Genomic DNA, 12,060 nt, shown 5'->3' with positions numbered 1-12,060 from the left:
GATTTTGCTCCCCCCTCTCTGAGCCCTTGCTCTACCGTGTCCCCCCTTCCCTGGGGGCAGGGCCCCCCGCATGTCCCCTGCCTGGTGACAGTGACAATGGCCATGGAAGAACCTCCATGTGACCCCCCCAGTGCCAGCCTGAACCTCAACTCCCCTCCTGCCCCCCAAAGACAAGAGGTGAGGGGGCAGCTGTGGCAGCGTGGGACATGGCACAGCTCCTCTGCAGTGCCCCGGGCAGCCTTGGGGGGAAAAACTGGATTTTTGGGGCTGTCTGGGCAGGAGCAGCAAGGCCACGTGTGCCTCCTGTCCCCCCGCCTGCCCCCCAGGTCCCTGTCCCCTTGCCACCCTGTCCCCACGCATGGTCACGGCCCTGTGGGCTGAGTCAGCAGCTTCCTCCTCCCCACGTGTCCTTGTCCCGATGCTGCGGTGTCACCAGGTCCTGTGCGGACCTTGTCCCTCTGTCCCTTTGTCCCTCTGTCCCTCTGTCCCTTTGTCCCTTTGTCCCCCGCAGCATCCCCCGGGGTCCCACAGATTTGGTTTCCCATTCCCAGGCCTCGCAGCATCCCTGGGGCTCCCCCCGGAGCTGCAGCACCCCCAGATCCTGGGGATTTACTTCCTGCTCCCGGAGTTTTGCAGCATCCTGGATGCCGATGAGGGATTGAACCCCCAGGGCTTGCACCAGTCCCAGTTCCCGGTGCTCCAGCACCCTCGGGGCTCGCAGCATTCCCGGAACCTGGTGATTTATTTACTTATCCCTGGATCCCGCTGCTCGGGCATCCTGGATGTCTGCAGCATCCCTGGCTCCTGATGGTTTAATTTACCATCCCTGGGGCTCGCAGCATCCCCACATCCCAGGGATTTATTCACCAGTCCCAGGACTCTTCTCCATCCCCAGATCCTGGTGTTTGGGTGCCCCTGGCATTTACAACTCCCCCAGACTTCTGTGACTTTTTTCCCATCTCTGGAGCTCACGGCACCCCCAGATCCTGGTGGTTTATTTCCCATCCTCAGGGCCCTCAGCACCCCTGGATCCTGATGATTTATTTCCCAATCCCTGAGCTCCCAGCTTCTCCCAGATCCTGGTGGTTTATTCACCAACCCCAGAACTCAGAGTACCTCCAGATCCTGGCGAATTATTCCCCATCCCTGGAGCCTGCAGCACCCACAGTTTCCAGAGTTTCTTTTTTTTAATCCCAAAACTTCAGCACCCCCAAATCCCCGTGGTTTATTTCCCACTTCTGGAGCTCCCAACATCCCCCAGATCCTGGTGGTTTATTTCCTATCCCCAGAACTCAGAGCACCCCCAGATCCTGATGAATTATTCCCCATCCCTGGAGCCTGCAGCACCTGCAGTACCCAGAATTTTTTTTTTTAAAGCCCAGAACTTCAGCACCCCCAGATCCCTGTGGTTTAATTCCCACTCCTGGAGCTCCCAGCATCTCCCAAGTCCTGGTGGTTTATTCACCAACCCCAGAACTCAGAGCACCCCCAGATCCTGGCGAATTATTCCCCATCCCTGGAGCCTGCAGCACCCACAGTTTCCAGAGTTTCTTTTTTTTAATCCCAAAACTTCAGCACCCCCAAATCCCTGTGGTTTATTTCCCACTCCTGGAGCTGCCAACATCCCCCAGATCCTGGTGGTTTATTTCTTATCCCCAGAACTCAGAGCACCCCCAGATCCTGGTGATTTATTTCCCACTCCTGGAGCTCCCAACATCCCCCAGATCCTGGTGGTTTATTTCCTATCCCCAGAACTCAGAGCACCCCCAGATCCTGATGAATTATTCCCCATCCCTGGAGCCTGCAGCACCTGCAGTACCCAGAATTTTTTTTTTTAAAGCCCAGAACTTCAGCACCCCCAGATCCCTGTGGTTTAATTCCCACTCCTGGAGCTCCCAGCATCTCCCAAGTCCTGGTGGTTTATTCACCAACCCCAGAACTCAGAGCACCCCCAGATCCTGGTGGTTTATTTCTTATCCCCAGAACTTCAGCATCCCCAGATCCCCATGGTTTATTTCCCAATCCCTGAGCTCCCAACATCCCCCAGACCCTGGTGATTTATTTCCTATCCCCAGAACTCAGAGCACCCCCAGATCCTGGTGAATTATTCCCCATCCCTGGAGCCTGCAGCACCCACAGTTTCCAGAGGTTTTTTTTTTAATCCCAGAACTTCAGCATCCCCAGATCCCCGTGGTTTATTCTCCTGGAGCTCCCAGCATCTCCCAAGTCCTGGTGATTTATTTCCTATCCCCAGAACTCAGAGCACCCCCAGATCCTGATGAATTATTCCCCATCCCTGCAGCTCCCCCCAGATTTTTTTTTTTAAAGCCCAGAACTTCAGCACCCCCAGATCCCCATGGTTTATTTCCCAATCCCTGAGCTCCCAACATCCCCCAGATCCCCATGGTTTATTTCCCAATCCCTGAGCTCCCAACATCCCCCAGATCCCCGTGGTTTATTTCCCAATCCCTAAGCTCCCAACCCCAGAAGCCACAACCCCCCCCCCTTCTTAGACCCCCTTTATTTCTCCCCTATCCTCTCAGCATCCCCCTTAATTCCCAAACCTTTCTCATCCCCATCCCCTTGCAAACCTCGGGAAAAACCACGCCGGGGCGCTCCGTGTCCCCTCCTTGTCACCTCCTCCGGGAAGGGCTGGGACAATCCTTGTTGGGGGTGGTGGTCATGAAGTAAAGGGGGGGGGGTTGGCGGTGTCCGGATCCTTCTGGGGACTTGCTGGGTTCCGACCATGCTCCGCTGCTTGCTCCACCGAGCTTCTCACCTCCCCAATTTGGAAAAAGGGGACAAAAGAAGCGACCCGGTGGCCAGCTTGACTTTCCGAGGTGAGGTTTGGAGTTTGGGGGGGGGGAAAGGGGGAGGTTTGGGGTAAAAAAACACCTCTCTGAGCAAAGCCAGGATGCTGCGGGGCACCCGGCCAGGACGTACGTCCTGGCCGGGTGCCCCGCAGCATCCTGGCTTTGCTAAATTGTTCCTAAATCCTTGTGAAATTGCCCATTTTTCGAGGGCTTGGCTTGTTAATTTTACCCCCTTTCTCCACCCAGATTATTTTGGGGGGAGCCAGAAGGGTCTTGGGGGTTCCTGCGCACACTTGGAGGTGGTTTAGGGGAGGTTTTGCTGCAGCCCGGGGTGCTTTCAGTCTTTAATTGCTGATTAATCAGGGATTAATTGGGGAGGAGAAGCCTTTCTGGAGGGGTTGGGATGGGAACCTTGAAAGAGCTGATGGGAGGATGTTGTCTGGGGTGGTTTTTTTGGTGTTTTTTGCTAATTCTGGCAGCTGTTTCCCGGCAGTGGAAAAATGGCTATTTTTAGGGAAAAAAAAGGAAAACACCCCCCCTAAAATAATAATAATAATAGGGAAAGGGATGAGTGGCTTCTGGCCCAACCTTTTCCTGTGCTGCTGCCAAGGACCCCTCGTTTATCCCGGGGTTCATCCCGGGGTTTATCCCAGGGTGGGCTCCATCCATCCCTCCCCCAAGTGGGAAGAAGTTTTTTCTCAGCCAAATTGTGATCCCCAGGGAGCAGGGAGTGGGAATTCCAGGGCTCTGGGAACCATCAGGGGGGGTCTGACACCTCCCGGGGTTGGTGGTGGTGTCCAGAGGTGGTGGCAGCTTTGATTCCATCCCGGGTCCTTTCTGGATCCTGGGGAATTGATTGGGGGAAAAAAAAAAAAAAAAAAAGGGTAGAAACAAATGGGGAAAAAAAAAGAAGAAATAAGCAAAGAGGAGAGAAATGGATGGAAAAAAGAGAAATGAAAAAAGAAACAAAGAAGAGAAACAAATGAAAAAGCAGAAATAAGAAAAGAGAAACAAGAAAAAGGGAAGAAATGAAAAAAGAAGTGAAGAGAATCAAAAAAGCAAAACAAATGGAGGAAAGAAGCAGGAAAAGAGAAACAAATGGAAAAACCAGTAACAAGAAGAGAGAAACAAATTAAAAAAAGAAATGAAAAATAGGAAATAGAGAAGAAATGAGAAGAGATAGAAATAAAAGAAAGAGAAACAAAGAGAAAAGAGAAACAAAAAGAGAAGCGGATGAAAATACCCAACAGAACAGAAAAGAAAGAAAAAAAGGAGAAATGAAAAAAATGAAACAAAATAAAGAGCAACAAATGGGGAAAAAAGAGAGAAAAAAAGAATCAAGGAAACAAAAAAAGCCCCAAAGGAAGGAACAGGACCCAAGGACAGCAGGAGGAGCATCCCTGAGTCTCCCATCCCACCCCATCCCACCCCATCCCATCCCACCCCATCCCATCCCATCCCATCCCATCCCATCCCATCCCATCCCACCCCATCCCATCCCATCCCACCCCACCCCATCCCATCCCATCCCATCCCATCCCATCCCATCCCATCCCATCCCATCCCATCCCACCCCATCCCACCCCATCCCATCCCACCCCATCCCATCCCATCCCATCCCATCCCATCCCATCCCATCCCATCCCATCCCATCCCAGTTCTCCCTTGGGCCCGGGGGTGCCGATGTCCCCGATGTCCCCAGTGTCCCCGATGTCCCCAGCCAGGCCATTGTTCTGCTCTTCCTTTTCCTCTTCCCCCTCTGACTCACTCCCCACCCCCCTCCCCAGCTTTGGGTGTGACACAGGGGGGTGGGTGCCAGGGGGGGCTCCAGCATCCCCAGCCCCAACTTTTGGGGCTTTCTGTGTCCTTCTGGGGCTGTGCTGGGGTTTGGGTGGGGGGAGGAGGGGTCTGGGACCCCCATGGCACCTCCAGCCCCCCAACCCCCCCCAGCAGCACCCAGGAGCCTCCTCGCTGCCCTTCTCCCAGGGAAACTGAGGCACAGCACATTGAAGTGACTTCTCCATGGGTTTCCAGGGAGGCTGAGGGCTGGAAAGGGGGGTCCTGACCCCCATCTGTGCCCCCCCAGCCTCTCTGCAAGGATCAGAGCCTGGTCCTGCTCCCGGGAGCTGCAGGAGGAGTGGGGGGGGGGGAACGACAGAGTTTTGGGGTCTTTCCCTGGGGTTTGGTGGGGAAGCTGCTCTGACCCCGCTGCCTCCCTCCCTGCAGGTGTGAAGAAGAGAACAAAAGTCATCAAGAACAACGTGAACCCCGTGTGGAATGAGGTGAGGGTGTCCCCAGCCCTGTCCCCAGCCCTGTCCCCAGCCCTGTCCCTGCCCCAGGGGACAGCCTGGGGGTGCCCATCAAGGTGCCCCAAGCCCCAGGAGCCCCGGAGATGCCACCCAGGGAGGTTTGGGGACAGTCCCCATCAGGTCCCCATCAGGTCCCAGTGCTGGTGGCCTTGGCAGGACCGAGCTGGCTCCCACCCCATCTCCCCTCCCCTCAGGATCTCCTCGGGCAGCTGAAGGAGCTCTTCAGACACCTCCCAGCCCCAGGGGACTCCAGTGCTTCCCTCTCCTGGGGTTTTTATTTTATTTTTATATCAGCACCTTCCTCCTTCCCACCCTGACCTGTGCTCAAGGTTTAAATCAAGATGGGTTTCAGGGGGCCAAGTGACCCCGTGGTGCTGCAGGGACCCTGCCTGCCAGGTCCCGTGGGTTCTTCCTCAGGGGTTTTTCAGGGATGGTGAAGGATTTCCCTGCCCAGGCTGGGGGGGAATTCCCTGGGGGGCTGCAGGGATTTGTGGGGTTGGCTGGGGGGGTTCTGGGCTTTTGGTTCCCCACCTCCCAGCGTGGGCATGAAATGATTCTTTATTTTTTTTTTTCATATTGCTCTGATTTGGGTTGCTGTGGGTCAGTCTGGGGTGGGGTGGGCATCGTGGCCCCATCGGGTGCTGATCCCAGCTCCTTTCTCCTCCTCTCCAGGGCTTCGAGTGGGACCTGAAGGGAGCTCCCCTGGAGCCAGGGGCTGAGCTGACAGTCGTGGTCAAAGACCATGAGACCGTGGGGAGAAACAGGTGGGGGGAGAAACTCGGGTGGGGGGACACCAACCTCGGGTGGGGGACACCAACCCCACTGCCAGCCCTGGAGCAGCCCCAGGCTTTGCCCGGGGGAATTCCAGCCCTTCTCCTGGGATGTGCTCCAGCACTCCACGTGGGGGTGGAGGTCACAGCCACATTTTTGGGCTGTTTGGGTCAATAACCACGAGAACCACCCCCCCACAGCCAGCACTCGAGGGCAGGGAGCACACGGGGAGCTCTGTGCCACGAGGCCCCGGTGATGGGCGCTTGGCCGGGAAGGTGTCAGCCTTGGCCAGGGACCTTTCCTGAGCAGGAGGTGGGAAGGGTGGTGACAACATCAACCCCTTGGAGAGATTTCCTTTCTTTTCCTTTCTCACAGCAGCTCCTGGTGCCCCAGGGGCTCAGGGTCCCCGTCCCCATGGTGTGGTGGCCCCCATCAGCAGTGTCACCTCCTGCCACGGGACACCCGTGGGTGCTGACACCCGTGGGTGCTGACACCCGTGTCCTGGGGCTCCTCTGGCTGGGCTGGCTGCTGGCACAGGACCAGGAAGAGGAGGAAGTCATTTCTTGTGGGGCAGCAGAGGGTGGGACGGGGGGGACACAGCCCTGGTGTGAAGGATCCGGATTCCAGGGCTGGGGGCCAAGGGAGGTGGGGATTGGGTCAGGTCCAGCCTGGTGGTTCTGTAAACAGTGAGGGGAGGGGGGGGAAGGGTCCTGGGGCAGGGAGATTGTGTCTGGGGAGCACCCAGAGCCATGGCATGGGGTGGAGGGACCCTAAAGCTGACCCAGTGCCATGGGCAGGGACCCCTCCCCAGCCCAGGGTGCTCCGAGCCCCATCCAGCCCTGGGACACTGCCAGGGATGGGGCAGCCACAGAACAAACCAAACCCAGTGCCTCAGCTCCTGGCTCCCCAGCATGGAATTCCTGGTGCTTTTCCTTGAGAGAAAGAGGAGCCAAAGCCCCCAGAGCTGCTCCCCCTGCTTGGCTCAGCCGGGCTGGCTTTGGGTGCTGGGTGCTGGGTGCTGCCCCCCCCTTGGTGCCCACGGTGGCTCCTCAGCCCCTTCCCCTCCTCACCCCCTCCCACCCTGTTCTTCCCCCCAGGTTTTTGGGAGAAGCCCACGTGCCCCTACGAGATGTCCTCTCCTCCCCCAGCCTGGCAGCCTCCTACAATGTCCCCTTGCTGGACACCAAGAAGCAGAGCACGGGGGTGAGTCCTTGCAGTGACACCAGTGACCCCAGTGACCCAGTGACACCAGTGACACCAGTGACACCAGTGACACCAGTCTGAGAGCCTGAGCAGCGTCCCTGCCCATTGCATCTGGCCCTGGTTCAGCCCCTCCTGGGGCTGCCAGCTGGTGGGATGTGGACCCAGTGGCCACTCCACGTGTCCTTAGTGGCCTCATGGCCCTGGGACACCTCACCCTGCTGTCCCCCCTCTGGCTCTGCCCCTTTTTCCACCATTCTGGCCCCAGCCCTGGGCTGAGCCTCCTGGGTGACTCCGTGGCTCAGTCCCCACGTTTTGGGATCTCCATCTATCCAGGATTTCCTTTCTCCCAGGCTTTCCTCGTCCTACAAGTGTCCTACATCCCTCCACCAGGAGCTGTCCCCTTGTTCCCCCCTCCTGCACCCCCAGAACCAGCACCTTCTGAGCCCGATGTGGTCACAGGTAACCAGGACCCTTCATGTGTAAGGGGGGGACATGTGCCACCCCTGCCATCACCCTGTGGTCCCACAAGTCCCACCTTGTCCCCATCCCCTTTCTCCTTCCTTGCCCCAGAGGTGGCCGGAGAGGAGGAGACAGAGGATCAGCTGGCGACGGGGGATGAGATGGAGCCTTCCTCCTCCTCCTTGGGGCCCCCTGGGCCTGAGCCCCCCGTGCTGCCCCACAAGCCCCCCATGCACCACCTGCACGGCTTGAAACGCAGGAGGAGCTCCAAAAAACCTCTGTCCAACAAGCCCCAGGATTTCCAGGTGAGGGGAGGCTGGTGGGGACGAGCTGCTTCAATCCCAACCCCATCCCCATCCCCATCCCCATCCCCAACCCCAGTCCCATCCTCATCCCCATCCCCAACCCCATCCCCAACCCCAATCCCATCCCCATCCCCATCCTCATCCCCATCCCATCCCTCTGGGGGGTTCAGCACCTGGGAGGTGCCCCTGATCTGGCAGTGACCCCAGGGCCCCCTCTGCCTTCCCCCCCCCACCCCAGATCAGGGTGAGGATCATCGAGGGCCGGCAGCTCCCTGGGGTCAACCTCAGCCCCGTGGTGAAGGTGGCAGCTGCTGGGCAGACCAAGAGGACCAGGATCCGCAAGGGCAACAACCCCTCCTTTGATGAGGTGAGGGGGGGTCTGCTGGGGGGGTCTGAGAGGGGCTGGGGGTGTCAGGAGAAGGGCTGGGGGGGTCCCAAGGGCTGGGAAGCAGAGGCTGGGGTTGGGCACTGCAATAGGGGAGCAGCTCAGGGAGTCCCTCAGCAGGTCCAGCACCTCCTGCCTTCACCCAGGGCTCATCTGGGTCACCTCCCCCAGGTGACTCCTGTCCCACAGCCACTGGTGGCATCCTGGTGGTACCTGCTGGGTGACACAGCCGGGTGTGCAGGGGGGGCACTTGTCCCCAGCCCTGTCCCCACAGTGTCCTCCAAGCCTGGGATGTCCCCAGCACCCACCTTCCCCTCTGCTTTATTTGGGGACTCCCAGCAGAGCTGCTCTGGGTCTCAGCTCAGCTTCCCCCAGGGAAGCTGCTGCTCTGATCCCTCTGGACAGGAGGGGACAAATCCCAGCCCGTGGAATGGGGGGGCTGGGAGGGTCTGGGGCAGCCCCCCTGCCTTGCACCCTCACCCCTCTTCCCCACAGACTTTCTTCTTCAACATCTTCGAGTCTCCAGCAGAGCTGTTTGATGCCCCCATCTTCATCTCGGTGAGCTCCTGCCCCTGGGGAGGGCTGGGGGGGCCATCGCCCTGTCCCCCTCCCCGTGGTGCCCTGTGTCCCAGGACACCCCTCCAGCCCGGATCCTTGTCCCACCTTTTCCTCCCCAGGTTGTGGATTCCCGATCCTTCCGGGCGGATTCGGTGATCGGGGAGTTCCGGGTAAGGTCCCCTCATTCCCCTCATTCCCCTCCCCTCCTGCCCCCCTGCTTCCCACCCCCTGACCCCAGGCTGAATCCTGATTTTCCTTTCACATGGCCCAGATGGACGTCGAGACCGTGTACTCGGAACCAAGTGAGTCCAGGAAGGGGGGGCTGGGACAGGGTCCCCTCCTGCAGCTGGGTCTGGGGGACACCAACCCCTTTTTGGGGCCCAAAGTAGGAAATGTAGGAAATACACCCCACCCCTCCCTGCTCCTCCTCCTCCAATGTTATTCCCTCTAAAGCTGCTGAAGGCACCTCCTGAGGACCAGCTGGGTCTCCGTCTCCTCTCCATCTCCTCTCCATCATCTCCTCTCCATCATCTCCTCTCCATCTCTCCCCCAGGACACTGTTTCCTCAGGAAGTGGCTGCTGCTCTCTGACCCTGAGGACTTCTCAGCAGGAGCCAAGGGCTACCTGAAAGTCAGCATCTTCGTGCTGGGGCCTGGGGACGAAGCCCCTGTGAGTACCATGGGGGGTACCTGTGATGGGGGGGACACCTTACAGCCCTGGTGCTCCTCCTCCACCCTGGGCCATCAGCCCCCAGGTCTGTTCCCAGGGAAGCTCCTGCTGTCATCTTCCTCCAGTCTGGGGGCAAAGTGTTGGGCTTTGGGGCTCTGGAGCTTTGGGGCTTTGGGACTCTGGGGCTTTGGGACTTTATTTCCTGACTTTTGGGAAGCTTTATTGTGCTCCTGGGTTGGACAGCCCCTGGGCACTGGGTGATCTCCGAGGTCCCTTCCGACCCAAACCAGTCTGGGGTTCTGGGGCTCCTCTTGTCCTGCAGCTGGAGAAGAAGGAGGTGTCTGAAGACAAGGAAGACATCGAGGGCAACCTCCTGCGCCCCACCGGGGTCACCCTGCGAGGGGCTCACTTCTGCCTGAAGATCTTCAAAGCTGAGGACTTACCCCAGAGTGAGTTTCCCTGCCTGGGCATGGAGCTGGGCTGGAGGGGGCTGAACACAGCCCCCAGCCACAGAGCTGGCAGATGGCAGCCAGTCGTCACCTCCTGGGAGATGAGCCTGGAACTGGTGCAAACTGGTGTTACCTTCCCGCCCGTCTCCACCCGGTGCCTCCCAGCATCTCCTTCCTCTTCCAGTGGACGATGCTGTCATGGACAACGTCAGGCAGATCTTTGGCTTTGAGAGCAACAAGAAGAACCTGGTTGATCCCTTTGTGGAAGTCAGCTTTGCAGGCAAGACGGTGAGTGGGGAACCCCCAGACCCCCCAGGGCTGGGATCAGGGCTGGGAAGGGGGAAAATTTGGTCCCAGCATGGGGAATATTGGGTCTTTTGCTTCACTGGAGAAGAGAAGGATCCCATGGGGAGACCTCAGAGCACCTTCCAGTGCCTGAAGGGGCTCCAGGAAAGCTGGGGAGGGCCTGGAGGGATGGGATGAGGGATGGACCCTTCTCCCAAAGCCTACATGGTGCTGAGCCCCCCCACCCCCATCCCACGGGACTCTGCATTTTGGGGAATCTGCCACTGACTTCTCCTCCCCCACCTCCAGCTCTACTCCAGGATCCTGGAGAAGAATGCCAACCCCCAGTGGAACCAGTGCCTGACACTGCCAGCACTGGTGAGCATGGCCACCCCTCTGTCCCCCCACCCAGCCATCCCACCCCCCAACTCACTGCTTCTCTCTCCACCTCTTTCCTCAGTTCCCTTCCATGTGTGAGAAGATGAGGATCCGGGTGACCGACTGGTGAGAGGGCTGGGGGTCACCGGGGGGGGATAGGCAGGGGGGGACCCCACGGGCACCTCCCCCAGGTGCACGGTGTGATGGCACCTTGGGTCGTGTTGCAGGGACCGTGTGACACACAACGACATCATCAGCACTGCCTTCCTCTGCATGTCCAAAATCTCAGCCCCTGGAGGGGAGCTGGAGGGTAAGGGGGGGCAGGAGGGGGGATTCGGGGTGCATGGCCTGGAGGAGGAGCACTGCATGCTGCTGGCTGCAGGTTGGGGCTGGGTGGAGGTTGGGGTTGGGTGGAGGTTGGGGTTGGGTGGTTGGAGGTTGGGGTTGGATGGTTGGAGGTTGGGGTTGGGTGATGTCACGGCCACCGTGGTCCCTGCTGAGGTCACCAGTGGGGAGGTGTCAGGGGGGATCTGTGGGATGAGGTGGGGTGGGGGTTGTTTTCGGGTGGGATCTGTCCCCTCCTGCTGTGTGGTTTGGATGATCTGCAGATCTTCCCAAGGGCGTGGGATGGATGGAGAGCTGCAGGGCTGTGTGTGCTGGAGGTTTTGGTTCCTCTTTTCCTCACTGAGGTGGCCGTGGTCCCCTCTGGTGACAGGCAGTGGTGTCACCGGTGCTGGAAGGTGCCACATCCCCCCCGTGCCTGTCCCCACTGGTGGCTCCTCAGGGGATGGGTGTTCAGGTCCAGCTGGTGCTGAGGGTTCTGTTCCGAGTCCCAGGGGCTCTCTGAAGCAGAGCCCCCCACGGAGGAGCTGGCAGGGATCAGCTGGGTGACAATGACAATGTCACCTGTGCCGGGCAGGAGCTGGGAGGTGCTTGTGGGGCAGGTCCAGGAGCAGAGGCTTCCCTAACCTGCATGGACATCTCCTGCTGCTAACCCCATCAGACCTCCCCTCTCCCTGCTCACTTTGCTTTCTGCCTCTCTGAGACCCTCGGGGACCCTACAGCCCCCACCCCATCCCCACCATCCCCCCAGGATGTGGGGTGATGCTGGCAGCACCCCCTGGACATCATCCTGCTGCATCCTCCCCTCCTGCAGCCCATGGCCCCCCCAGCACTGCCCACCCCTGCATGCAGATGTGGAACTGGGATGTCCAACCTCCACCTTCCCCAGTTAAAGGAGCAGCTCCTGGGATGGGCTGGAGAGAAAGAGAGAGATAGAGGGGGGGCTTTGAGGGGTCTGCCTGGGGCTGCCCCATCCCGCCCCAGCCCTTGATCCATTGGGAGCTGTGGGTTCCACCTGCCCCATACAGAGCATCCTGCAGGGGGTCTCAGCCCCAGGAAGGGCACTGGGCCATCCTTTTGGTTGGAAAAGCCATTTAGGATCACCAGGGTCACCAGCACTGCCCAGGCCACCAC

The 12,060-nt window shown here is 59.1% G+C and overlaps 1 protein-coding gene across 24 annotated transcripts in view; it reads left to right on the top strand.

The window, feature by feature from the left end:
- Positions 1 to 12,060, top strand: part of DYSF (dysferlin) — a 63,679-nt gene that overhangs the window by 645 nt on the left and 50,974 nt on the right. For 7 of the 24 annotated variants that reach the window (XM_030450484.1, XM_030450488.1, XM_030450479.1 and 4 more), the window contains exons 1-15: positions 2,740 to 2,840; positions 5,040 to 5,095; positions 5,795 to 5,886; positions 6,991 to 7,096; positions 7,447 to 7,860; positions 8,099 to 8,227; positions 8,741 to 8,803; positions 8,923 to 8,973; positions 9,075 to 9,105; positions 9,357 to 9,472; positions 9,795 to 9,921; positions 10,106 to 10,209; positions 10,516 to 10,584; positions 10,667 to 10,710; positions 10,812 to 10,894. In XM_030450484.1, the coding sequence (XP_030306344.1) occupies positions 2,747 to 2,840; positions 5,040 to 5,095; positions 5,795 to 5,886; positions 6,991 to 7,096; positions 7,447 to 7,860; positions 8,099 to 8,227; positions 8,741 to 8,803; positions 8,923 to 8,973; positions 9,075 to 9,105; positions 9,357 to 9,472; positions 9,795 to 9,921; positions 10,106 to 10,209; positions 10,516 to 10,584; positions 10,667 to 10,710; positions 10,812 to 10,894 (1,579 nt within the window). In that variant the 5' untranslated portion in view covers positions 2,740 to 2,746. Of the gene's footprint in view, positions 1 to 2,739; positions 2,841 to 5,039; positions 5,096 to 5,794; positions 5,887 to 6,990; positions 7,097 to 7,446; positions 7,861 to 8,098; positions 8,228 to 8,740; positions 8,804 to 8,922; positions 8,974 to 9,074; positions 9,106 to 9,356; positions 9,473 to 9,794; positions 9,922 to 10,105; positions 10,210 to 10,515; positions 10,585 to 10,666; positions 10,711 to 10,811; positions 10,895 to 12,060 lie in introns of those variants that run through there. The other 17 variants (XM_030450487.1, XM_030450496.1, XM_030450485.1 and 14 more) reach the window with 3 other exon arrangements.

This window comes from Calypte anna, chromosome 4B, assembly GCF_003957555.1.
Source record: "Calypte anna isolate BGI_N300 chromosome 4B, bCalAnn1_v1.p, whole genome shotgun sequence".
Taxonomy (NCBI): Eukaryota; Metazoa; Chordata; class Aves; order Apodiformes; family Trochilidae; genus Calypte; species Calypte anna.
The sequence above is the reverse complement of the archived record's forward strand: the minus strand, read 5'-3'. Positions and strand labels throughout refer to the sequence as shown.